The sequence below is a fragment of the Gossypium arboreum genome, chromosome 4 (assembly GCF_025698485.1).
Source record: "Gossypium arboreum isolate Shixiya-1 chromosome 4, ASM2569848v2, whole genome shotgun sequence".
NCBI lineage: Eukaryota > Viridiplantae > Streptophyta > Magnoliopsida > Malvales > Malvaceae > Gossypium > Gossypium arboreum.
This window is the reverse complement of record NC_069073.1, coordinates 39752906-39780858: the sequence shown is the minus strand read 5'-3', so window position 1 is coordinate 39780858 and position 27953 is coordinate 39752906. Positions and strand designations below refer to the sequence as shown.

The 27953-nt window shown below is 36.8% G+C and overlaps 1 protein-coding gene and 1 long non-coding RNA gene across 2 annotated transcripts; one reads left to right on the top strand and one right to left on the bottom strand.

Moving 5' to 3' along the window:
- Positions 1-557: 557 nt before the first annotated feature.
- LOC108457756 (uncharacterized) lies at positions 558-2965 on the top strand. The gene is made up of 4 exons (XM_017756885.2): positions 558-1029; positions 1234-1335; positions 1497-1657; positions 2733-2965. The coding sequence occupies exons 1-4, from the start codon at positions 930-932 to the stop codon at positions 2838-2840; spliced, it is 471 nt and encodes a 156-aa protein (XP_017612374.1). The 5' UTR covers positions 558-929; the 3' UTR covers positions 2841-2965.
- Positions 2966-25808: 22843 nt separating this feature from the next.
- LOC128291730 (uncharacterized) lies at positions 25809-27510 on the bottom strand. Its single transcript, XR_008281551.1, has 3 exons — positions 27440-27510; positions 27282-27325; positions 25809-26018 (listed from the first exon to the last, which is right to left on the bottom strand). It is a non-coding gene; the product is annotated as an uncharacterized LOC128291730 (long non-coding RNA).
- Between the last annotated feature and the right edge of the window lie 443 nt (positions 27511-27953).

Here is a 27953-nt window from a genome sequence, read left to right as displayed (position 1 = left end):
AACTTATCATACAATCGAAAATAATTAAATATACAATTGGTATTTAAGTTTAGTTTTAATATACTAGTTGATATTCAATTTATCTCGACGATTATGATTATGACATTATTATTTGAAATTAAAATATATATTTTTGTAAATTATAAATTTTAATGTGACCCAATAAATATTTTTATTATTTTGATTTTGATTTAATATTTTTATAAAAATTATATTTTCTTTGATTTTTAATATATTTATTTTTATAAAACGTTATATTTTGTAGTTCTTTGTATGAAAAAATTATAAAATTTTCTTTTTTGATTCTTTATAAAACTTTATAAAAATATTTTAACTCTTATTTAATTTTTAATTTTAATTATAAAATTTATGAATATTAGAAATATTTTTTTAGATATAATAAAAATCGGATTATGACAATACATGGTTGAAATATTCAAAAAATATCAACGTGGTTTTGCATAGTATCAAGTACCAACTTTGGCAGGGAAATGAAATACAGGTGTACTTCAATAGGAATGAAAAACAAAATTGGGTATCAAAATGCACCTTAAAGTTAAAACGCAAATACCAAAGAATAAAAAAGGAGAAGGAAGCCTCTTGGTCGAAGAAACATAAAAAGACACCGCTTCTTATTAAAAAAATAATGAGAATCACCTAACAGTCACCGCCAACCAAACTGCCAGTCTGGTTTGTCTAAGTAACAAGTCGCTCCCCGTCAATCGTGCTGACCAAAACAGACCAACGGCCTAGATCACCCCCAATTTCTCCAAACTGCTGTACTAAATCTTTCTTCTCCCCACCATATATTCCCCCTTCATTTCCAGCACTCTTCTCTCTTCCCTAATACCAAATCAATCCTCAAAATCTCTGCAAACTGAGATTTATATACATATCTGAACTTTAATTTTCTGTAAAATCGAAACCAGATGGAGATGATCCAGTACAACCGGTTCATCGCACCCCTCTTGCTCCTCTCGTTGATTCTAGTTGTTCCCTTGGCAGTCGCCACTGACGTTAAATATTGTGGTTAGTTTCTCTAAGCCCTAGGTTCGCTGCCCTTTTTTTTTTAACTAAATTGTTTTTATTTTATTAATCGATGAAAATTCTATTATTTGTTTACCGAGGAAAATTAATGATGTTATTTTTTTTATTTTTATGAAATTAGCTCTCAATATTAGGATGTAACTTTTTAGTTTTTGAATCTAAATAATAATAATAATACAAATGCAGATAAGCAAGGTGAGTATGATGTAAAGGTTCAAGGTGTTGAAATTTCGCCAAACCCGATCGCCAGGGGTCAGCCTGCTACCTTCAGTATCGCAGCAACAACAGGTAACTTATCTATGTTTTTCAAATAATGTAATTGTTAATCAGATGGTAGCTTTGTGTCGGTATATGATGATTGATGAGGCTTGTTGTAACATGCGACCAAAGTGTGTAGTACTTTAAGCTTGTGATTGAAGGTGGGCGTTGTTTTCTATAATGATGTACAGGTGCAGCTATCGATGGGGGGAAACTGGTGATCGAGGTTTCGTATTTTGGATGGCACATTCACAGTGAGACTCATGACCTTTGTGATGAGACATCTTGCCCTGTGTCAACTGGTGATTTTGTGGTTTCTCACTCACAAGTTTTGCCCGGATATACTCCTCCTGTAAGTCTGAAACTTATGTTGATTAATAGTTGCTGAACGGTTGGATTTTCTTTTTAATTTTTGTTTGCATCAATATTCTAGCATAAGCAGAAGAGTTAAAACACTCTGTCGAAACTTTTTGTCTAGTTCTGGTTGAGTGTGCTTTATGTTCAGGTATTTTGAGTTGAAAGGAATATATATATGCATATATATATATATATACGTGCACACACGTAAAGGAAGAGGGAAAAGGCTTTTCTTTTCCTTTCAGAGTAGAGGAAAAACAAAAACAAAGGATTGAAGATCAAAATGAAAATCAGAACAATTAAAGGCAATATGGTTGTTCCTGCCCTTCTATTTTGTTCTCTTGCAAGGAAATAAATTGGGTTTTTATGGGATTGGAACTGTGCTGAACCCTTCCTTCTCTTTGCCTCATTGTATTCTCATCTGGTTAAACTAATGCAATGCTTCAGACTCCCTTTACTTCAAGTTTTTTAGCAACCTTTTCGATCATGCAAAATATGTATTGGTGTTTTTGCAAGAATTATCAAGTCATTACAGGTTCAGTTCTTTCCAAATTCTTTTGAAAACAAATTTTAACTCATAACAGATTTGAGTCATCATTTTCAGCTATACAGTTGAGTTTTAGTTGTTTGCCTATATCCCAAGCTTTGTTTCATCGATTATGATATATCACAAGCTTACTCACTGCAGTAGGCTTGTTTTCTCAGTTTATTCTCACAACTAAACAGTGATTTATGTATGTTCCAAATGCAAAGAACAATCAGGGTTTCTGCATGCGTTTTTTTTGGTTAAAATGGAAGCCTTTTTGACTAAGATTGCTCTTCATTTGCTTAGAAATAAGTCCCTTGTTCTTTCATCTATTGTTATTTGTTTGACATAATATATTGGAATTGATCGTTGCTTGTTGAGAAGTCTAAAGTTTGCATTTATTTGTGAGATCAATCAGCAACAAAATCGAACAATTTTGATTCCAATTGGCAGCCTTTCGAGGTCAATGAGATGTACTGTAATAAGGGATTCACCACAATCAACCTTGGATTAATTACTTCTGATAAGTTTTAACCTTATGCAGGGCCCCTACTCTCTGAAAATGAAGATGTTCGATGCAAACAAACGTGAGTTGACATGCATCGGATTTGATTTTAGCATTGGGTTTGCATCATCTGTGGCTGATAGTTAAACATTAGGATTTAGAACACACGTTAATGGCCATGTAAAGTACTCTATGCTGTTATGTTCTCTATATGCCTTGTTGGATGAAACCGTTATCTGGTTCTTTAATAAATTGCTCGACATTCCGTAGGATATTATGATTTTTCTGAGTTGCTCAATTTTTTAAATATTCGTATTTGATAATGTATATAGTTCGAGAAAACGATACTTCAAATGTACGACTATATGAATTTTAAAAAATTTTAAATATGCATTTAAGGGTTTACCTGTTGAGTTACAATTGGACATTCAAATTGTATGACTTAACGATAATTTATCTCATAACATTTTCATTTTTTATCAATTTCACTCTTATTTTTTTAGTTAAATTTGATAATTAATATTTAAAAAATGTCAAATTGCTTTTCTTTAATAGAAGTATTAACTAAAACGTTATAAAAAGTTAGCAAAAATTAAAAATATTAATACGTAAAAATATTAATATGAAGTACATGTGAATGATTATGTTTAAAAATTTAATATTTTAGTCAATATTTTTATAAAAAATACTTTTAATTTTTTTAAAACAAAAAAACCATAAATGGCCTAAATTTCATTAATAGAATCTTGAATTACGTGAATTTCTCTTATGTGAAGTCAGCCTATTACTATTCCTGGGCACCCATTTCACGTCGTCCGAAGCAAACATCTCCAGTTTCCTGCATGTTTCATGCACGTACTTACCCATGATGGTAATATCCATGCCGCGTCTTTTAATTCTATTTATTGGGCTAGCATTATCGGATTCAAATAGAACTTGCTAGATGTTTAATCTCCCGGCCAGTTGCATCCCCTCATCTAGAGCCACCAACCCAGCCCCTTCACTTGTCACCTCCATGTTTTTACAACCCCTACAACTGCCAACCATGAACCCCTCCTCATCTCTTGTGATAACCTCGTACCCCATTCTCCCATTTGACACCGTAGCGCCGACATGTACCTTTACAAAAGCCTTTTCTGGCTTCTTCCAGTTATTGTACGCGGGGGTAAAAGGAATGATAGGCTTTTGGCTTAAGTTGTGAACCCGGAAGTCATTACTCAAGGTGAAGGCTCTATCCCGAATCACACTCGCCCCCTTCTCCTTGCCTCGGAAGGTGAAATTGTTCCTGTTGTTCTTACTATTCTAGAAGAGGATGATGAAGTCTTTCAGCACTTTCTTATCGAGCAACCTCATTGAAACTTCCAACCAATCAATGCACTGATCAAAATTGTCGTTGATCAGCCTATCGTCCAAGCCGTTGCAGGAGAGAATAGCTCCAGCTGACAGGCAGTCTTTGATAGTGTGGAGAAGAGTCTCATTTTCAGCCTCGTACCTCTGACACTAGGATTGAAATTTGGCCGAATGGAGTCTAACACCCTTTACCCGTATCCGGCGCTAGGACAGGATTCGAGGCATTACCGAACTTAAACGTAAATAAACATACAAAACCGAGTCATAAATTTTTTTTAAATTAAATACATTTATACATATGCATGTTGTCCCTTATATGGGCCTATGAGGTCGAAAACATGCATCAAGAGTGGTTCGAGACTAAACCAAGAACTTTAGAAAACTTTAGGAAACTTAGAAGAATTTTCGTGAAGCAGGGTTACACGCCCGTGGGGGTAGGCCGTGTGGCTTATGCCATGCCCGTGTCCTCAACCTATATAACTCTCTGTTTATGACGTCATCAACACAATTAGGATCACAAGGCCAAGTCACACGCCCGTGTGCTTAGGTTGTGTGGCTAATTAAATTCCAAAAATTAAGTGCAGACTTCACACAGCCTGGGCACAGCCCATGTCCTGCAGCCATGTCCTTTATACGGCTAAGACACACAGCTGTGCCTCTGCCTATGTGTTTACTACGGAGTATTATGTTCTGCATTTGATAGGGTACAGGGGACACATGGCTGGATCACACGCCTATGAGGTAGACCGTGTGTCACACACGGTCTAGACATACGCCCGTGTGTCTACCTGTGTGGACAACTTTGAGGTTATTTTCCAAGCCTTGTCACCCTCAATAACACATGGACATCTTACATGGCATAAATGAGCACTTACACATTCATAAAGATGACTCATGCATGTCAACTTCTTATCAATTTATTCTAGCTTAAAGCTTCATATTCCATTTAGGCCATGTAACACCCCACACCCGTACCCTACACTGGGACAGAATACGACGTGTTACCTAACTCGGTCACATACATTCACACGTTTCTTAGTCATAAAAAATTGGTCAAATTTAAAACTTTTCCACTCTAAATCGAAAACTCCATAATAAAGGCCTACTAGGCTCTAAACGTTCATTTAAAACCATTTGGGAATGATTCAAGTCTTACCATGAACCTTGAAAAGTGTTACTAGCCACAAGGGCACAGGCTTGTATGGGAGGGGCAACACGCCCGTGTGACCAATTCAACATGGTCGTGCTGTAGGCTCGTGTGACTTACACGGCCTAAGCAATACAGGGACACGCCTGTGTCCTCTACCCGTGTGGAATTAATTCTAAATTTACACCTACAGTGGTTTTCACACGGCCTGGCACACGCCCGTGTCCCTGGCCTGTGTTTTTCACACGACCATGACATGCCCGCGTCCTAGCCCGTGTGTAAAAACCTGAACATTCTATTTCTGACGTCAGCAATTCTCAAGGGTCACACGGCCAAGGCACAAGCTCGTGTGCTAGGCTGTGCCCTTCACACGGCTGAGACATACGGCCATGTCTCTGCCCGTGCGTTTACTACCATGCATATTGACTTGCAAAATTTTACGTACAGGGGACACACGGCCGGATCACAAGCCCATATGGTGGATCGTGTGTCACACACAGCCTGGACACACGCTCGTGTGCCTACCCGTGTGGACAAAATGAGGCTATTTACCAAGCCTCTTTGCCACCATTGTATACATAACCTGCATAAAATCAATCTATACCAAAACGAGGGCACATCACATAGCCAAACTAACCACAATGGACAACATTTTATTTGTGCGTTTTACTCATCCATGAAAATAATATCTTCTATATAAATATCAAAATAAGCATTGACTATTATCCATGGCCTTATACAAAATATATATATTTATCCCAAGCCAACATATTTGGCTATTTCTCAATGACACAAAACATTAAATTCTAGCCCTATACATGCCATACACAAAAACAAGAAATCTAAATATACGGAGTGCTTCGAATAATAGTGTGATCGTGGCCTCTGACATCTGTTGATCATCGAGCTATTAAGGCAACACTATAAGAAAATGGAGAAGAGAGGCAGTAAGCATAAAGCTTAGTAAGAAGTATGCAAACACATAACAACAACTATACCAATCATTAACATGCTCTTGATATAAATAGGCAAAAACACAACTTACTCATCACAATCCAATACTCATCATAAAATATATATATTGAACTCACGTCTCACACAGACTAAATAGGTACCTGTATCATTCACAACACGGTTATACTTTTCTCTAAATTTTAAACCATAACTCTTATCGTTGAACCACTCGGAACACTACCGGATATTCAATGAGCCTCAATATGGGGTAGGATGTCGATGCCATGTCCCGAACATGGTCTTACGCTAGCTTTACTCGTAGCCAATGCATGTCCCAGACATGTCTTACATAGGCTTACATCTCGAGGCTGATGCATGTCCCAGACATGTCTTACACTAGCTCTCGTCTCAATGCCAATGCCATGTCCTGAACATGGTCTTACACTGGCTCTCGTAATGTGGCCGATGCATGTCCTAGACATGTCTTACACTAGCTCACAATAGTCCATACATCATGGCATGAATATCCGATTTTATTTCCCATGGTTCAAATGGGAATTCTGCTACCTTAATTAGCATCATGCCTTCTCATTTCCTCAATCAAGTAATTCATGATAAATTAACTCATTGCATATAATGGCAATGTAGTTGTATTATTTGCATACAACTTACCTCGATTACAAAATATGGTGTCTAGTCGGTCTAATCAATTTGCTTGGCCTTCCCCCGGTCTAAGTTTAGAGTTTGAGTTTCTTGATCTATAATAACCAAAATTCACAAATTTAATCGCTTTATCGATCTAGGCACTTAATAATCTATACTTGGGCAAAATGACCATTTTGCCCCTAAACTTTTATAAAATGCCAATTTTACCCTAGGTCCGAAAATCGATTTTCAAATACTTTTCTCACATCAAAAGCCTAGACGAACCCCTTTTTCTCTTATAGCAAATCCAAAATTTCCACTATCTCACACATTTATGATCAAATTTTCAACTTATGCAAAATAGTCCCTATTAGGGTTTTCATGAGAAATCCCTTCACAAAAGTTGTTTATTACACATCTAATACTCGTATTCTTCCATAAAATTTCAGAAAACTACACATGTGCTTTCATGGAAAAACCCTAAACTCTTAACCATTTTGCAAAATAGTCCCCTTAATAGAAAGCTTATGCTTTAAGGGGTTCAAAAATGTAAAAATCATCAACAAAGAGTATGTAAATGACTTACTTGCAAGAGGAACAAGTTGCTGAAATTTTTTAAAGCTCAAAACCTTTAAAAATGGCTGAAAATCGATGGTAATGAAGAAGATGAGAATATGATATCATCTTTTTCTTCTTTTATTTTTATTTTAGTCAAATTAGCCACCAAACCCACCAAACTTGGACTTTTGACCAAATTGTCTCCTATGGCCGGCCATGCACTATCTTAAGGTCTAATTGTCTTCTAAAGACCACCAATTTAGGTTCTCTATCTATTTGGCACCTTTAGCTATTAAAATAGGACTTTTTCACTTTATGCGATTTAGTCCTTTTTCGGAATTAAGCCTTCAAACGCTAAAATTACTTCACCAAATTTTTCATACACCCTTATAATCATGCTATAACCCCAAAATAATTAATAAAATAATGTTTTTGACTTCAAATTTATGGTCTCGAAACCACTGTTCTGGCTAAGCCCAAAATCGGGTTGTTACAGGCCAAGCTTGCCAAATTCACATGCAATATAAAACATCAAATTTACTTCCATTTTAGACAGTCATGCCTTAGTTGTTATTATGCCATTTACTCACAACTCCATCAACAACATCTATGGTCACATCCACAATTAATCAATGCTAAATGAATTTAACCACATTAAGAGTGATCTTAGCACATTCATGCATATATGAATAGGATTACATCCCCATAATTAATATGAGCCATATACAAAATGAATCATCAAACCATTACAAGCCAACACATTTGGCTAAACCAATATGACATATAACAAAAAGACCAAGTCCCTATACATGCCATACTCAAAATACTTAAATTCACTATACCCAAAAGATTAATTTGATAGTGTGAATCGAGCTCCAACGTCCTTCGGCCCCTAGCTAGCTTGGCAACACTATAAGGAAATGGAAAGGAAAGGGAGTAAGTATAAAGCTTAGTAAGTTCACATGAAAATAAAAAGCAACATAATCATATATATATGAATACAATTGACATAACATAGTTTACATATGTGTCATCATGAGTTCATAGGCATAACTTAAATTTATAGACATAACTTACACATTTCCAATCTTACCAAAAATTCATCATATATTGAGCTCATTTATATGAGTTTTTCGTACATACCTGTACCAACTCGTAACATATTGTCATATTTCCTCATCATTGACTTACTTGTCGAATAACTCACAGGTTTACCCTTTGAACACTCGAAATACTATCGGATACACGAAAGACTTGTAGATAGTGCTTCAAGCGTAGCTACATGCTACCTCATATCACAATCACACATTACTCGCTCTCGAGCTAATCATGAGCTTGCTCACACAAGCTGACAGTCAGGACGTAACTACTCGGGCTGTTCACACAAGCTGACAGGTATGTGCAACACATGCCGGGCTACCCAGCCACCGGTAGAACATACAATACTAGCACTCGGATTCACATAATCACATATACACATAATTTCATGAGCTCATAATCACACAGTTCCTAATGACCTATCACATTGTATCCTAAATTATTCCTAAGGTTCAAACGAGATTTTTCTCTATATCACATATTCGTCGAACTTGTTCACAATGTCATGATCATAAACTATAACATCATTCATACACTTGTCATAATAATTAATCATAGAGACTCATACATTAATAAAATATCAAAACATGATATATCATTGCATTATTTACACATGAACTTATCTCGGTACAAAATATGAACAATTAATTTGATTTAGTCCAAAATCTTGTTCTTTCCCCGGTCTAGGTTCAGACTCCGTTTTTCTTGATCTATAATAGCAAATTCAGCTCATTTAATGATCACATTATTCAAATCAGTCCAAAAACTATATTTGAAAAAATTACAATTTTGCCCCTAAAGTTTTACATATTTGAAAATTACTCCTTAGGCTTGTAAATAAAATATGCTCATTTTCTTTATTACTTAAGCCTATTCGAAACTATGACATACTCATAGCAGCCCACATTTATCGTTAAATCATACCTCTTACCACTCATTTTAGACCTTTTACAAAAAGGTCCTTTTTAGGTGTTTCCATGAAAAACCACTTAATAAAAGATGTTTATTATACATCAAACTTTCATATTCCTCCATTAAACATCAAAAAACATGCATGTCACATATGGTTTACTTTTTAAACATGAGCCCTAACTCAAAATAAGGCTAGAAATAGGTAGATCATGCTTCAAGGATCTCAAAAACATAAAGAGCATTAAAAACAAGGCTAGGGAGTACTTACAATCGAGCTTGAAAGTTGAAAGAAAAACCCTAGCTATGGCTCTTCAAATTTTTGACACACATATGAAGAAGATGAACACAATTTTGACTTATTTTTCCCTTTTTATTCTTTTATTAACCAAATGACAAAAATGCCCTTAAGGCCTTTCTTTCAAATTTTTCCTATTCATGCCCATTTTTGTCCATAATTATATAAATTGGGAAAACTACTATTTAAGGGCCTCTAATTAATAATCCATGGCAATTTCATTCCTAAAGCTTCTAGAACTCACATTTTCCAACTTTTGAAATTTAGTCCTAAATATCAAATTGGACACTTTATCAATAGAATTTCTTCATGAAACCTTCACACAAACATGCAATCATATCATAGACCTCATGAGAATCATAAAATAATTATTTCTACTTCGTATTTGTGGTCCCAAAACCACTGTTTTGACTAGGTCCTAATTCAAGATGTTACATGGAGACACTCTTGCAATTTGTGGGCATGATGTAGTGGTCAAGTCTCCAGGTGAACACCCTCAACTTGGGAAGAGTTTTTATAATCTAGATCACTTTCCAAAATAGATGATGCGGTCCCAAACCAATTCTTTGGAGAACAAGTGTAACAGCCCAGTTTAGACCTTAATCGGAACAGTGGTTTTGGGACCACAAATTCGAGTCAAAAAAATATTTTAGTATTATTCTTGGTGTTTACAGTATGTGAGTTAACATGTGTGAAATTTTCGTGCGAAAATTTTATCGTTTGTGAGCTCAATTTTATAAAAGGACTTAATTGCGTTAAATGTAAAAGTAGCATGCTATAAGTTAAAAGTGTCTAAAAGCTATGGAGCTTAAAAGTTAGGGTCCTTATGTGATAAATGGACCATTAATTAGTTAGTGGAAATGTTGGTTTGGCATTATTGAAATATTGAATTTGAAATAAGGTTATTTGAGTAATTTATGAATATATGTTAATATATTAATAAAATAAAAGTTAAATTATCATCTTTCATGGTTCTTTCAACCGAAAATGAGAAAAGAAAAAGGTTCATGGAAGCAATTAGGGTTTGGCAACTTCAAGCTTTAATTAGTAAGTGATTTTGACTCGGTTTTTGATAATTTTTATATTTTTGAGATCGTTGCTTCGAATGCTAGTAAACCCTTGCTTCAATTTTTAGAATTTATGTTGATTTTGTGTTTTACCATTGTTGAAAGGTTGATGATTTTTGTGTTTGATGATGAAAAATAAATTTGTATTGATAGATTTTTCATGTTTTGGTTAAATAATGATTCGGTTGATGAATTTGTTTTCGGTTGTGGCTTAATTGGATAAGCTCAGTGATGAATAAATCATTGCTTGTATAATTGGATTTATTGGTGCATTTACGAGGACAAGAATATTCATGAATTATAGTTGATTTGTTAATTATTAAGTTAAGTTTAAGGTGTTTAGTTAATATGACTATTTGGTTATGAAATTGGTATAAAATATTTTTTTTATATAATTTGCTAGCCGAATAGATGAAAAACAATTTGGTTTTGAAAATGACATTTTAGCATTATTCATAGCATGTGAACTTGACATATTTCTATTCGGCATTGGTACTTAGTAGATGACTATTAATATTTAAATGAGTGGTGCATGAATTATTTTTAAATACAATGGAGATTCGGTCATTTGGTAATGCTTGTATGTACTTGTATATTTTTGTCTAATAATCCGTGTGGAATAACTTGACCATTCAGTAATGGTTGCTAATATTTCATGTTTGGATGTATTAATGTATGTGCATTATATGTGCTGAATCAAGTTGTAAATAAATATATATATATATATATATATGTTACCGACTGAATTGAGCTTTGGAGAATTTGTTCCGAGTGTGAAATAAATTGAATAAATGGGCTACTACGGCCTAAGGTAAATTCGGTCTAACACGGGTTTGATAAGATTTTGTGTATTTTGTGTTATTTAGAAATAGGGACTAATTTGTGAAAATGTGAAATATTAGGGGCTAACGTGCAAATTACCCTTTTTATGTGTTTTTGGGTGAATTGGAGTATATGTGAGATTAAATATGCATGATATTTGATGTATATCTGGGTTAAATCCCGCAGGCTTAGTGCTGGTATTATATCCGAGTTTTATCCCGCAGGCTTCGTGCTGGTATTATATCCGAGTTTTATCCCGCAGGCTTCGTGCTAGTATTATATTCGGGTTTTATCCTGCAGGCTTCGTGCTGGTATTATATTCGGGTTAAATCCCGCAGCTTAGTCTTGGTATTATATTCGAGCTTAAAGTTCGCAGGTTACTCTTTGGTATTTGGATTCGGTTTTAAACCTAGCGAGCTTAACGCCAGTGATTCAAGTAAGATTATGAATTGAAAGTTCGAGGTAAACTACTATTGATTATGTATGATACATTATGATAGTCAGGTACGTATTATGTACTCGCATGTGAATTGATTTTTAAGGTGAATTATTAGTATCAAAGAACGATATATATGTGTGAATGATTACTATATCTACGAATAAGAGCATGACCTATTCGATTGATGTCTGTCATTATATGAAAGTATGTGACTTAAATTAATTGTACGAGCTTCCAGAGATATCCGAGTATCCTCTTTGTTTCCGAATGGTTCAACTGGTACTCTGAGAAGTAAATGAATATATAAATGTGCATCCGATTCAGGTATATTGCAATGTTTATGAAATTGAGTAATGAAAGTGAATATGATTATGATCTATGGATATATAATTCAGGTACGTGTGTTTCGATTATGAAATTCAGAAATGAAAGGTGATTATGTTTCAAGTGATAATATGTGAAATATTTGACATCAAATGATGTGAATGTATAAATAAATGGTGTGATACAATATGTTTGTTATACGAATTGTGGTCCTATGTTTTGAGCATGGGAATTATGAAATGAGAAACATGATTTTGGGAAATGGAAAGTAATATATATGTGTAAGATAATATGTGATTTATAAGAAAATGAAACGTGAATATGTGCTCTCTATATATATGAAATTGAAATGTAGCCAAATGGATAAGTTATATATGAAGTGGTTAGTGAACCATTACATGTTTTGGTTATTCATGTAATGATTATGTGCAAACTTGATTTATATGATTGAGTTAACAGTTGTCTTTCAAATGTGAAAACGTGATATATATATATATATATATTCATTGATAAATAAGATAAGAGAAGCTACTTAATGTGGTTATATGAATTTACGAGTACAAGATTGTATAAGTGATTGATGTTTGTTAAATTTGGTTTAATGATAATGATTTGTAAATATCATTGAAATGATTTATTTGCTTATGACTTACTAAGCTTTCTAAGCTTACTCTGCGTGTTTTTCCTATGTTCATAGTGTGACAGCCCTAAATTGACCCTAGTCAGAAAGTGGTCTCGGGACCACTTAACCGAGTCATAAAAATAATTAGCCGTCATAGTTGATGCTCATTATATGAACATATGCATGTGTGAAAAATTCATGTTTGAATTTTTTTAATTGTAAGTGAATTTTATCAAATAGGACTTATGTGAGAAAATTTAGAAATGTGCTAGGCAAATGTAAAGTGGCCTATTAATGCATGATGTGAAAATGATGGGCTTGCATGTCAAATTTCCTAGATTAAAGCCTAGTGGCGGCCATGACAAAGGGGATGGGCAAAACATGTCATAAAACATGTTGTGTAAGTGGTTTATGTTGGAATAAATAAAATAAGGTGTATGGGTAATAAAGAAAGGAAAAAAAGATGGAAAGAAGGTGTGATCCCCCATTGCCGTGAGTTGAAGAAAAGAAAAAAAATTTGTTCATCCTTTTCATTTTCTTTTGGCGAAAATTCTAAGGAAGAAGGAAGGAATTCTTGCTCCATGTTTGGTTTAGAAGAGGATTAGGAGGAGGTTCGCCATACTTGTATCAAGATTAAGGTATGTTTGATGTTGTGCCATGAGATTCATGCATGTTTTAGTTGCTAGCTTGATGTTCTTATTAGCCCATGGTTCAAATCTTTGCTATGTCATGGGGATGGTATTCGGCCAAGGTGGATTTTGTGTTGATGTCATTGCATGCTAAATGTGAAGCTTGTTAATGATGCATGTGATGGTGGATTGATAACTCTTGAATCTCCTTTTTAGCATCCTTGAGTGAGACATTAAGTTCCTTGTTCAACCATGACCAAAAATTGAAATGGTAAGGTGTTGTGATGCATTCGGCCATGGTAGGATATAGAAGAGAAATAAGGTTGTTGTTAGATGAAGTAGAGTCTAACAAATGAGCTCGTATGTGCATTGGTTGCTAGATGGAGAAGAATCGGCTAGCAAGTTGTGTGCTAAGGCCGAATGTAATTTGGTATATTATGGGTAATGCATGTGTTGAATTAGTGTAAAGGAGAGGATGCTTTAATAGTGTATATATGTGTATTAGCCAAGTTTTGAACTTGAAACAAATGGTGTTTAGTCAACACAAGTGACCATACTTGTAGAATGTATTAAGTGTTGCAATCGGCCTTAGCATAGATGTGTATGTTCGGCCATTGGTAGCCTATTGATGGCTTTAGCTTGACTTAGAAAATTGGCTAAGGGAAATATTAGCTAGTATGTTGAATTCGATTCGTGATTTCGTACATATGTGACTCTAATGTCTAATGTATATATATGGGCTAAGTACCTTGAGCTTCTCTTTTGATGTTCGAATGAATTGTATTAAATTGTTGATGTGATTAAAAATGCGTATGATCATTGTGTATTTGAGCTAAAGGGTGGCCATATGACCTATCAAACTCCTTGTCATATTCGGCCATAAGCTAGCAAAATGAGACTTTGATAAGTTAAATTTGTTTGAATTAGCTCAAGAGCTTAGGGGACCACAGTTGGATAAGGGAAAGGAAAAAGTAATCGAATAGCCGTTGAAGCCGTTCGACAACATCCGAGGTAAGTTTTCGAGTAATGGAACTTAAATTATGATTCGATTGAATTATGTCTTAAGTAAATCAAAATCATGCTCTTTGTATGTGGCTATTGAGCGAAATTGTAAATATGATAAGTGTCTTGTGTTGAGCTTTGGTAATGAAAATGAAATATGGATGTGTCATGATTTATTGATATATGTGCATGGTTCTTGAATGATGTCCGGCTAAGTCCCAAGGCTTTGTGCTACGTTACTAAATCCGGACTAAGATCCAAGGCAATTATGCGAGTTACTAAATCCGGACTAAGATCCGAAGGCATTTGTGCGAGTTACTAAATCGGACTAAGATCCAAGAAGGCATTTGTGCGAGTTACTAAATCCGGATAAGTCCGAAGGCATTTGTGCGAGCTGCTATAACGGGCTATGTCCCGAAGGTATTTGAACGAGTAGCTATATCGGTTAAACTCCGAAGGTACGTGATTCGGGAATGAATGAACTTGCTGTAAAAATTTCAGTTAATACGCTTGTGAAATCCGACAATGAGGTATGTTTCAGATGTGCTTTGAATTAGTCGAGCCCTTACAAATAAGTATTCGCCGGTTGATAAATGAGCTACCGGCCTTTAGCTAAGTTGATCTTTTGTGTATGAACATAAGGGTTGGTAATGTGAAGTAAGTATGATATTGAGAATTTGTGCATATGAAATTATCCGTTTAGCTATCTGAATGCTATGCTTTTGTTGTCTTTGAATCCCTTGCTCAAAACTTACTAAGCATAAATTGCTTACTCCGTTTCTTTGTTTCTCTGTTTTATAGATTTTGGCTCGTCAGCTATCGGACTCGGGATATTTGGAAGTCGAAGTCTCACACACTATCAAAGCCCCCTTTTGGTACAATTTTGGTTGAACTTTGAAATGGCATGTATAGGACTACCTTTTTTGTTGTTGGTCATGTACCCATGGATTTTGTGTAAATTTGGATAGCCATGCGAAAATGGCTTATATATACGTTTTTAGCATAGTACTATAATCGTTTTGTATGTTGATCACTAAGAGGTATGGAAATGTATAGAAACGATTAGCCATTGGAATGGTTAATCATGATTATACTTTGTGCTATGTATGCAAAAAGGGCTAATTGAATCATGGAAACTATGAAATAGGTAAAGTCTACCTTAAAGGCGGATCTTGACAAGAAGAGCGATGAGGATGTGAAAAATCACTAAAAATAGTAGGAATGGAATTAAATAGTGAATAAATTATGTAAATGAACCTTGATGAATCTACTTTCATATGGAAGAAATGAAACGGTCATATAAGTTGTATGTTAAGAGATATTTAGTTTTTCGTGAAACAGGGCCAGAACGGTTTCTGAATTCCCTGTTTCGACTTTGGAAATTCATTATAAATTAACCAGGGATAAGTAGGAGTCATGCCATATATTTATAGATTCCTCTCTGAGTCTAGTTTATATAGAAACAAACAGAATCAGTATTGAATCCCTTTACAGGGAGATATCCAGGTCGTAATGAATGAAGGTCAGTGTAGTCGTACCCTGTAACAGGGGAGACTTTAACTAATAAACTGTACTAATTTGCCAGACCAAAAATTATAGAAAAAAATTGTAGATGCATATATGAGTCTAGTTTCAGGAAAAAATTACGAAACTGATTTTCGAGTTTTGGAACTCAAGATATGATTTTTAAAGTGATGTGGACGCAGATTAGCCAACCGCCTAGAAAAATTTTAAAATGGACTGTGAAAATGAATGGTTTAAGCCGTTAACCCCTCGTGTCCGACTTCGGCAGCGGTCTCGCGTACGGGTGTTACAATTAGATTGGTATCAGAGCTACGGTTTAGTCGATTCTAGGACTACCGTAATGCGTTTGGGTCTAGCTATACATGCCATTTTCTCGTGATTATTTGATAGTGTGGTGATTTCGACATTTGCAAATGTGTTTATTTATAGTAATGGATCCCGATCCCGACCGAAGCGGTAGTGATGATCTTGAGAGTGTAGTGCTGCTCCCTTTAAAGGGACAAGGCCGGCGGACTCTCAACCTAATGCTAGTAATCCAAATGATGAAGCTAGACAAGCTTTCTATAGCGTGATGAATGATTGGTTCAACCAATACATTCGAACTAATACTACTGTTCCACAACCTCCATTCCCAACAAACACAACCCCGCACCTACAATGCCTCCGTGGCGACCAAATAAGGTCAAATAAGCCCCAGTTGATAGAATCCAAAACACGGGCTCTCTGAATTTAAGGCTACAGATAGTGATGATGCCGAGCAAGCTGAATTTTGGTTGGACAACACTATTCGGGTACTCGATAAACTATCTTGCACACCCGATGATTGCCTAAAGTGTACTATCTCCTTGCTACGTGATTCTGCCTACTATTGGTGGAATACGTTGACTTCTGTTTTGCCTAGAGAGCAAGTAACTTGGGAGTTCTTCCAAACCGAGTTTCGGAAAAAGTATATCAGTCAGAGATTCATTGACCAAAAACGGAAGGAATTTCTTGAACTCAAACAAGGTTACATGTCGGTTACCGACTATGAACGAAAATTTGTGAGGCTTAGCCGGTACACACGAGAATGTATTTCCTCAGAAGCCGTAATGTGTAACGCGTTTGAGGATGGACTAAATGATGATATAAAGTCGTATGTTGGCATCTTGGAAATCAGAATTTGTAGTACTTGTTGAGCGAGCTTGCAAGGCCGAGGAGCTCAAGATGGAGAAAAGAAAAGTGAGGTGGGAGCAAGGAGTTTCAGAAGAGGTCTTGAGGAAGCCCTTCCCACGATCATCGAAGAAATTTAGAGATGGCTTGGGCCGGTCTAGGGACACTTCGGGCTTTTCTAGACGAGATCGCGATCGACCCCCTGTGAGCACACGAATCACTTTGATCGCCAGTGTTGGAAATGATCATCGAGATAGAACGGAGTGCCAGTATTGTGGAAAATGGCATTCTGGAAGTTGTAGATTCCATGACCGCTCCTGTTACAAGTGCGGATCAGTTGACCACTTCATTAAAGATTGCCCGAGGTTGCTCGAATGAATGTAAATCGAGTGGGAAACCGGGTGCTACCACCGCCGAGGTAGACCATCTAGAAATACGGGCAATGCTAGTGGTGGTCGAGAGGACCTAGAGATGCTACGACCAGATCCGAGGCTCGCGCTCTGCTAGGGCTTATGCTATCTGCCATGACGCGAGGATGCTTCCTCGCCGGATGTTATTACCGGTACTTTCACTCTCTTTGATACTAATGTGATTGCTTTGATTGACCTGGTTCTACTCATTCTTATATATACTGAAACCTTAGCATCCAAAGAAGACTTTACCTATTGAGTCTCTTCGAGTTCGTAATTCGGTGTCAAATCCCTTGGGTCGTTACGTGCTTGTCGACAAAGTGTGTAAGAAATGTCCCTAGTAATTGAGGTTCCTGTTTTTCTCGCGGACTTGATGCTTTTGCCGTTGATGAATTTGATGTTATTCTTGGTTTGGATTGGTTGACCGTGCATGATGCGGTTGTGAATTGCAAAAGCAAGACTATTGATTTGAGGTGCGCAAATAACGAGATGATCCGAGTTGAGTCTACGAACTTAAAGGGTTGCCACCGTAATATCATCAATGTTGGCCCGAAATATGTAAGAAAGGGTGCGAAGCATACCTTGCGTATGTACTTGATGATAAGGAGTTAGAAATAAAACCCAAATCTGTGCCGGGATTGTGAATACCCGGATGTTTTTCCCGAAGAATTACCGGGTTTGCCACCTGTTCGGGAGATAGAGTTTGGTATTGAGCTTGTACCTGGGACTACGCCGATTTCGATAGCTCCGTATCATATGGCACCAACCGAGTTAAAAGAGTTGAAAGCTCAGTTGCAAGAATTGACGGATAGAGGTTTCGCTCGACCAAGTTTCTCACCTTGGGGTGCAACAGTATTGTTTGTGAAAAAGAAGGACGGAACCATGAGGTTGTGCATTGACTATCGCCAGCTGAATAAAGTGACGATAAAGAATAAATATCCGTTACCGCGTATTGATGATTTGTTTGATCAACTAAAGGGAGCCTCAGTGTTTTCAAAGATAGATTTGAGATCGGGGTATTACCAGTTGCGAATTCGAGATTCGGATGTACCTAAAACTGCTTTCAGAACGAGGTACGATCACTACGAGCTCTTAGTGATGCCGTTTGGGCTCACTAATGCCCCTGGGTATTTATGGATTTGATGAATCGGATCTTCAGACAGTATTTAGACCGGTTCGTAATTGTGTTCATTGATGACATCTTGGTCTATTCAAGAGATGAGACCGAACATGCTGAACACCTGAGGTTAGTGTTGCAAATTTTACGGGATAAGCAGTTATATGCTAAGTTCAGCAAGTGTGAGTTCTGGTTAAGAGAGGTTAGCTTCTTGGGTCATGTGGTATCTACATCGGTATTCGAGTCGATTCGAGCAAAATTTCAGCCATACTTAACTAGAAGCCTCAGAAATATTAATGAGGTTCGAGCTTTTGGGACTTGCTTACACTTACCGACGGTTTGTAAAGGTTTCTCGATGATAGCCACACCCATGACGGCTACTTCAAAAGATGTTAAGTTCGAATGGACGGAAAAATGTCGAAAAAGTTTTGATCAACTGAAAACTTATTTGACTAAGCTCAATTTTAGTGCGGCCGAATCGTGCAAAGAGTTTGTCATCTATAGTGACGCCTCCCTACTTGGGTTAGGTTGCGTATTGATGCAAGAAGGTCGAGTTGTGGCCTATGCGTCGAGACAATTAAAGCCACATGAGAAAAATTATCCGACCCATGATCTCGAATTAGTCGCCATCATATTCGCCGAAAATATGGCGACATTACTTATTTGGTGAGAAGTGCCATGTATTTTCGGATCACAAAAGTCTCAAATATTTGATGACTCAAAGAGACTTGAATCTGCGACAAAGACGTTGGCTCGAGTTGTTAAAAGATTATGAGCTTGTCATTGATTATCACCCGGAAAGGCTAATGTGGTTGCGGACGCCTTAAGCGAAAACTACTGCTTATGCGTTCTGAGCGATGAATGTACACTTGTCTATTCTACCCGACAATGTGTTAATAGCCGAATTAAAGGCCAAACCATTATTGATTCATCTAATTCGTGAAGCTCAGAAAGTCGACGATGAGTTGGTTGCAAAACGGGCTGAATGTGTTCCGAATGTGGAATCGGAGTTTCAAATTGATGATGACGATTGTTTGAGGTATAGAAATCGGTTGTGTGTTCCAAGAAATTCAGAACTCATTTCGATGATTCTGAACGAAGCTCATTGTAGCCGAATGTCAATTCACCCGGGGAGTACGAAAATGTACAACGATCTGAGACGCTAGTTTTGGTGGCATGGTATGAAACGAAACATTTCTGATTTTGTTTCGAAGTGCTTAGTATGTCAGCAAGTGAAGGCGGAATATCAATTGCCTACGGGTTTGCTTCAGCCGATCATGATACCTGAATGGAAATGGGAACGAGTCACGATGGATTTTGTATCTGGGTTGCCAGTGTCGTCAAGTAAGAAAGATGCGATTTGGGTCGTTGTTGATAGATTGACTAAGTCGGCTCACTTTATCCCCGTACGTACGGATTTTTCATTGGATAAACTAGCTGAATTGTATGTTTCTCAGATTGTGAGATTACACGGGGTACCGATTTCTATTGTGTCGGATAGAGATCCGAGATTCACCTCGCGATTTTGGAAGAAATTGCAAGAAGCTTTGGGTACCAAACTGCATTTTAGCACTGCTTTTCATCCACAAACAGATGGTCAATCCGAGCGGATAATTTAGATACTTGAGGATATGTTGAGATGTTGCATCCTCGAGTTTAGTGGTTCATGGGAACGGTATTTACCTTTGATTGAATTCGCCACAACAATAGTTTTCAGTCAAGTATTAAGATGGCACCTTACGAGGCTTTGTACGGTCGAAAATGCCGTACGCCATTGTTTTGGACCGAACTCGGTGAAAGTAAAATTTTTGGAGTGGACTTGATTAAAGATGCTGAACGGAAAGTAAAAGTAATCCGTGAAAGTCTAAAGGCAGCCACAGATCGTCAGAAATCGTACGCGAATTTGAAACGAAAAGACATTGAATATCAGGTAGGAGACAAAGTGTTTCTTAAGGTCTCACCTTGGAAAAAGATACTCCGATTTGGCCGTAAGGGCAAATTGAGTCCGAGATTCATCGGGCCATATGAGATATCCGAACGAGTTGGTCCAGTTGCGTATCGTTTGATTTTGCCCCCTGAACTTGAAAAGATTCACAACGTCTTCCATGTTTCGATGCTTCGACGTTATAGATCTGATCCGTCGCACGTAATTAGTCCATCAGAGGTTAAAATTCAAGCCAATATGAGTTATGAAGAAGAACCGATTCGTATCCTAGCACGTGAAGTGAAAGAGTTGCGAAACAAAAGGGTTCCGCTAGTGAAAGTGTTATGCCTCAAACACGGGATAGAAGAAGCTACTTGGGAACCCGAGAACTCTATGAAAGAGCGATACCCAAACCTATTTACCGTAAGATTTTCGGGACTAAAATTTCTTCATGGGGAGAGTTGTGACAGCCTAAATTGACCCTAGTCGGAAAGTGGTCTCGGGACCACTTAACCGAGTCATAAAAATAATTAGCCGTCATAGTTGATGCTCATTATATGTACATATGCATGTGTGAAAAATTCATGTTTGAATTTTGTTAATTGTAAGTGAATTTTATCAAATAGGACTTATGTGAGAAAATTTAGAAATGTGCTAGGCAAATGTAAAGTGGCCTATTAATGCATGATGTGAAAATGATGGGCTTGCATGTCAAATTTCCCTAGATTAAAGCCTAGTGGCGGCCATGACAAAGGGGATGGGCAAAACATGTCATAAAACATGTTGTGTAAGTGGTTTATGTTGGAATAAATAAAATAAGGTGTATGGGTAATAAATAAAGGAAAAAAAAAAAAGAAGGAAAGAAGGTGTGTGATCCCCCATTGCTTGTGAGTTGAAGAAAAGAAAAAAAATTGTTCATCCTTTTCATTTTCTTTTGGCCGAAAATTCTAAGGAAGAAGGAAGGAATTCTTGCTCCATGTTTGGTTTAGAAGAGGATTAGGAGGAGGTTCGGCCATACTTGTATCAAGATTAAGGTATGTTTGATGTTGTGCCATGAGATTCATGCATGTTTTAGTTGCTAGCTTGATGTTCTTATTAGCCCATGGTTCAAATCTTTGCTATGTCATGGGGATGGTATTCACCAAGGTGGATTTTGTGTTGATGTCATTGCATGCTAAATGTGAAGCTTGTTAATGATGCATGTGATGGTGGATTGATAACTCTTGAATCTCCTTTTAGCATCCTTGAGTGAGACATTAAGTTCCTTGTTCAACCATGACCAAAAATTGAAATGGTAAGGTGTTGTGATGCATTCGGCCATGGTAGGATATAGAAGAGAAATAAGGTTGTTGTTAGATGAAGTAGAGTCTAACAAATGAGCTCAGTATGTGCTTTGGTTGCTAGATGGAGAAGAATCGGCTAGCAAGTTGTGTGCTAAGGCGAATGTAATTTGGTATATTATGGGTAATGCATGTGTTGAATTAGTGTAAAGGAGAGGATGCTTTAATAGTGTATATATGTGTATTAGCCAAGTTTTGAACTTGAAACAAATGGTGTTTAGTCAACACAAGTGACCATACTTGTAGAATGTATTAAGTGTTGCAATCGGCCTTAGCATAGATGTGTATGTTCGCCATTGGTAGCCTATTGATGGCTTTAGCTTGACTTAGAAAATTCGCTAAGGGAAATATTAGCTAGTATGTTGAATTCGATTCGTGATTTCGTACATATGTGACTCTAATGTCTAATGTATATATATGGGCTAAGTACCTTGAGCTTCTCTTTTGATGTTCGAATGAATTGTATTAAATTGTTGATGTGATTAAAAATGCGTATGATCATTGTGTATTTGAGCTAAAGGGTGGCCATATGACCTATCAAACTCCTTGTCATATTCGGCCATAAGCTAGCAAAATGAGACTTTGATAAGTTAAATTTGTTTGAATTAGCTCAAGAGCTTAGGGGACCACAGTTGGATAAGGGAAAGGAAAAAGTAATTGAATAGCCGTTGAAGCCGTTCGACAACATCCGAGGTAAGTTTTCGAGTAATGGAACTTAAATTATGATTCGATTGAATTATGTCTTAAGTAAATCAAAATCATGCTCTTTGTATGTGGCTATTGAGCCGAAATTGTAAATATGATAAGTGTCTTGTGTTGAGCTTTGGTAATGAAAATGAAATATGGATGTGTCATGATTTATTGATATATGTGTGCATGGTTCTTGAATGATGTCCTGCTAAGTCCCAAGGCTTTGTGCTAAGTTACTAAATCCGGACTAAGATCCAAGGCAATTATGCGAGTTACTAAATCGGACTAAGATCCAAGGCATTTGTGCGAGTTACTAAATCCGACTAAGATCCAAGGCATTTGTGCGAAGTTACTAAATCCGGATAAGTCCCAAGGCATTTGTGCGAGCTGCTATAACGGGCTATGTCCCAAGGTATTTGAACGAGTAGCTATATCCGGTTAAACTCAAGGTACGTGATTCGGGAATGAATGAACTTGCTGTAAAAATTTCAGTTAATACGCTTGTGAAATCCCGACAATGAGGTATGTTTCAGTATGTGCTTTGAATTAGTCGAGCCCTTACAAATAAGTATTCGCCGCTTGATAAATGAGCTACCGCCTTTAGCTAAGTTGATCTTTGTGTATGAACATAAGGGTTGGTAATGTGAAGTAAGTATGATATTGAGAATTTGTGCATATGAAATTATCCGTTTAGCTATCTGAATGCTATGCTTTTGTTGTCTTGGAATCCTTGCTCAAAACTTACTAAGCATAAATTGCTTACTCCGTTTCTTTGTTTCTCTGTTTTATAGATTTTGGCTCGTTAGCTATCGGACTCGGGATATTTGGAAGTCGAAGTCTCCCACACTATCAAAGCCCCCTTTTGGTACAATTTTTGTTGAACTTTGAAATGGCATGTATAGGACTACCCTTTTTGTTGTTGGTCATGTACCCATGGATTTTGTGTAAATTTGGATAGCCATGCGAAAATGGCTTATATATACGTTTTTAGCATAGTACTATAATCGTTTTGTATGTTGATCACTAAGAGGTATGGAAATGTATAGAAACGATTAGCCATTGGAATGGTTAATCATGATTATACTTTGTGCTATGTATGCAAAAAGGGCTAATTGAATCATGGAAACTATGAAATAGGTAAAGTCTACCTTAAAGGCAGATGCTGACAGCAGCAGCGATGTGGATGTGAAAAATCACTAAAAATAGTAGGAATGGAATTAAATAGTGAATAAATTATTTAAATGAACCTTGATGAATCTAATTTCATATGGAAGAAACGAAACGGTCATATGAGTTGTATGTTAAGAGATATTTTTGTTTTCGTGAAACAGGGCCAGAACGGTTTCTGGATTCCCTGTTTCGACTTTGGAAATTCATTATAAATTAACCAGGGATAAGTAGGAGTCATTCCATATATGTATAGATTCCTCTTTGATTCTAGTTTCTATAGAAACAAACGGCATCAGTATTGAAGCCCTGTACAGGGAGATATCTAGGTCGTAATGCATGAAGGTCAATGTAGTCGCACCCTGTAACAGGGGCGACTTTAACTAATAAACTGTACTAAATTGCCAGACCAAAAATCCTAGAAAAAAAATTGTAGATGCATATATGAGTCTAGTTTCAGGAAAAAATTACAAAACTGATTTTCGAGTTTTGGAACTCAAGATATGATTTTTAAAGTGACAGTGACGCAGTTAGCCAACTGCCTGGAAAATTTTTAAAATGGACTGTGAAAATGAATGGTTTAAGCCGTTAACCCCTCGTGTCCGACTCCGGCAGCGGTCTCGGGTACGGGGTGTTACACATAGAGTTTCGGAGACTTGCTCGGGTTGGGAGTCGTTGGAGACCACATCACACTATCTAGCTATCACTTCGGTAATTAAAAGCTTTAAGTTTTTAGTTATGTGGCATGTATAGGCTAAATTCAATGTGGTTCATTTTGATTTGTATATGTAGCCGAGCAAGAATGGCTTGTTAATGATGTTAATGTTTGTGTATATTCAGGCATGGTATCAGCTTATTTTTGAGAAATATGTCTTCATGGTATGAATGAATGTGTGAAAATTTTAAATTGTATGCAAGATTTATCTTTTGAATGTGAGTGAATATTAAAATATAAGTCCGGTAATGCCTCGAACCCTATTTCAGCTTCGAATACGGGTAAAGGGTGTTACATTTTGTGGTATCAGAGCTATGGTTTAGTCGGTTCTAGGACTACCATAGCATATGTGAGTCTAGCTATACATGCCATGTTTAACCTGTGATAGTGTGATATCTCCCGACTCTGACAAAAATTATTTTGATGAGACAGCTATGTTTTCCAACCGAGCAAATTCTGATAGTACTGAAGTAAATACCCAAATGTTTGAGTGAAAATGTGTTGATTATGAGTTGAAACTCACAAAGGTATGGATCAAATTGTATGACATGTTGTTAGTGATAAATATTATAATTATATGAGAATATGAGTTATGACATTTGAGGATGATGCTATATGAGAATTTCGATTGTGAATTAGTGATTTGAGTTGGCATAAGAATTATGTGTTAAGAACAAAAGTGATTATAAGCAAATGTTTATTAAATGATTTGGGAATGTGAAATCAGTAATGAACTGGCTAATTGTGATAATATGTGTTATGTGCATTTATGTGTGAGTTGAATTAGAGGCTTTATTAACCTCACCCCCTTATTAGTGAATGTTACAATGAAATTGTAAGATTTGAGTGGAATAAGCTGTAACACCCCAAACCCGGCCCAGACGTTATGGCCGAATCTGACGTGCCACATTGGAGTTGAAAACCCATGTTCCGTTTTAGTGTTTTAAAAACCATATATTTTGTTGAGTTAACAAAGTGTATGGAAGCTGGGCACCAGGTAGGTATCCGAGAAAGAGGAGGTGAGCCATGAAGGCTACTTAAGTACCAAGCTCTTTAATTGGATCCAATCCTAGACATGCCCACAACCATAGCCACACTTTGTTATATCGAGTTTAAGTTTGTTTAAGTGGACGTCTTTGATAAATCGATTAATCGTGGTGTTGTGATATTTTGAAATCAAATATTGTTTTGAAATCACGTCCTAAGTCTAGCCCCTTTTGAATAATTATCAACCAATTTTAAAGTTATTGAAAATAAAATAATCCCGAAAAGAAATAAAAGAAAAGTTAAAAATGGCCTTATTACAAACCAAAAATAAATAATAAAGGAAATTTAATGAAAACCAACGCTTATTTAAAAGCCCAAAGACGATCACCGTGGCCACTCTGAATCCCCTCCGGCCCAAGTCCCCACATCAAGGCTCACCTGCAAGGTTAAGGAAAGGGGGTGAGTTTAGAAACTCAATGTGCAACAAGCCCTTTCGAGCCCAAAACAATGACAACTGTTGGGTCTAAGCCCAAATCCAATCTCAAACATGTCTTGGGCCATAGCCCTTTTCATATTTCATATTTCATAACATTGGGTGAAGCCTTTTCAAATTTCATATTCTTGGGCAAGCCTTTATCAGAAATCAGTATGGCCCATAGGCCCATTTCAATATCACATATAATGTCAATGAAAAATGCAAGCCCAATTGGGGAGACTACTCAACCCACCATCCGCTACTCTCCACCGTACCAACCAACACACCATGTGGGATTAACTCGACCCACCCCGCCATAACTCTCCACCGGCAAAGATAGTCGCTTTATCATATAACCGAGGCCTAGCCTCTTTTTAGTAATCGGGCAAAAGCCCTTTTTATAACTGGGGCATAAGCCCTTTATCACAACTGGGGCATAAGCCCTTCATCATAACTAGGGCATAATCCCTTTATCATAACTGGGGCATAAACTCTTTAATAACTGGGGCATAAGCCCTTTAATAACTGGGGCATAAGCCCTTTTGCACTTCCTCCATCCATATAAAAACCCAACCCAATGCATTTATGAACATCTCATGTGCATATCATACATATCATGTGCATATCATACATGTCATGTGCATATCATACATACCATGTTTATCTAAATCCCATGCATTAAATTCATGTATAAACCCTAGGGGTATAATGGTCATTTTTACCTAGGGGCAAAATTGTCATTTTCATATTATAAGGGTAATATCGTAATTTTACCAAAAATTAGGATTTTTCCATGTTCATCATCGCCACTAACTATTCATTTGTTTAAACCGCGTTTCTAGCCCGCTTTAACGAAACCGAGTTATTGGGCCTAAAACCCTAATGGGCCCTACTTAGCCGATTTTGTCATCTAGGCCCATTTAGCCTATATCCATAATAGTATTAATAGTCTTAACAGGCAATTTAACAGATTTCCGTTTTCTACCAATTTTACCCAAATGGGCTCGAAAGCCTATTGGGCCCTATTTCAGCCCCTCGAGGCCCAACTTACCGTGAACGCCAAAAACATGTCCTTATCGTTTCCATTGTTCCCGATCATCATCTCATCGATTCTAACTAACTAGTGAGCGTTCACTTGCTCACAATTCCTCGAAATGCCAGAATTTCGGCATTTCAGCTTTTCGGCATTTATCACTTTAAGCTATGAAAAAGGGTTCGTTACACACCTGATTTGCGATATTCCTTGACGAGATCTCCTATGCGATTTCTCCTATAATCAACCACTTATAGATTAGACCATGTTAATATTAAACCAAATCAAAAACTACCTATTATCATCACTTACACATTCGGCCACCATCCCCAATGGCCGTTGGGTTCATACCTTTGCCGAAGTTGATGACTAGATTTAGTCACTCTGATGATCCAAGCTTTTCACACACTCCTTGATCGGTAGCCTTGAATCCTCACTAGCACCAACAAACCAAATAACACCAAAAACCCTTTTAGCCTTAGTCGACAGAGGGGTTTTCAGCTTTTCTTAAACCACAAGATACAAATGGAAAGAATGTTCGAATACTTACCAAGAGATCTACTCGTTGAAGAACGTTCCAAATACCTTCCTACCCCATATCCGTTGTGAATCCAACTTAAACGTGCGTAGAAAATAGATCTAAATATTAATTCCGAATCACTAAAATATGAAGCTTTCGCTTTTCAAAGAAATATTAATCTAAGCTATTACGAGGTTAGTACACACCGTTACGGAGTTGAAGTTGAAACGTTCCATAATCAATCACCTCGATAACCACCACCATCACTCAAACTTAACTATTCCAATATCAATATATGTAAATCCTAAGCATATCACCATACTGAACATAAGGGCATATTCGTCA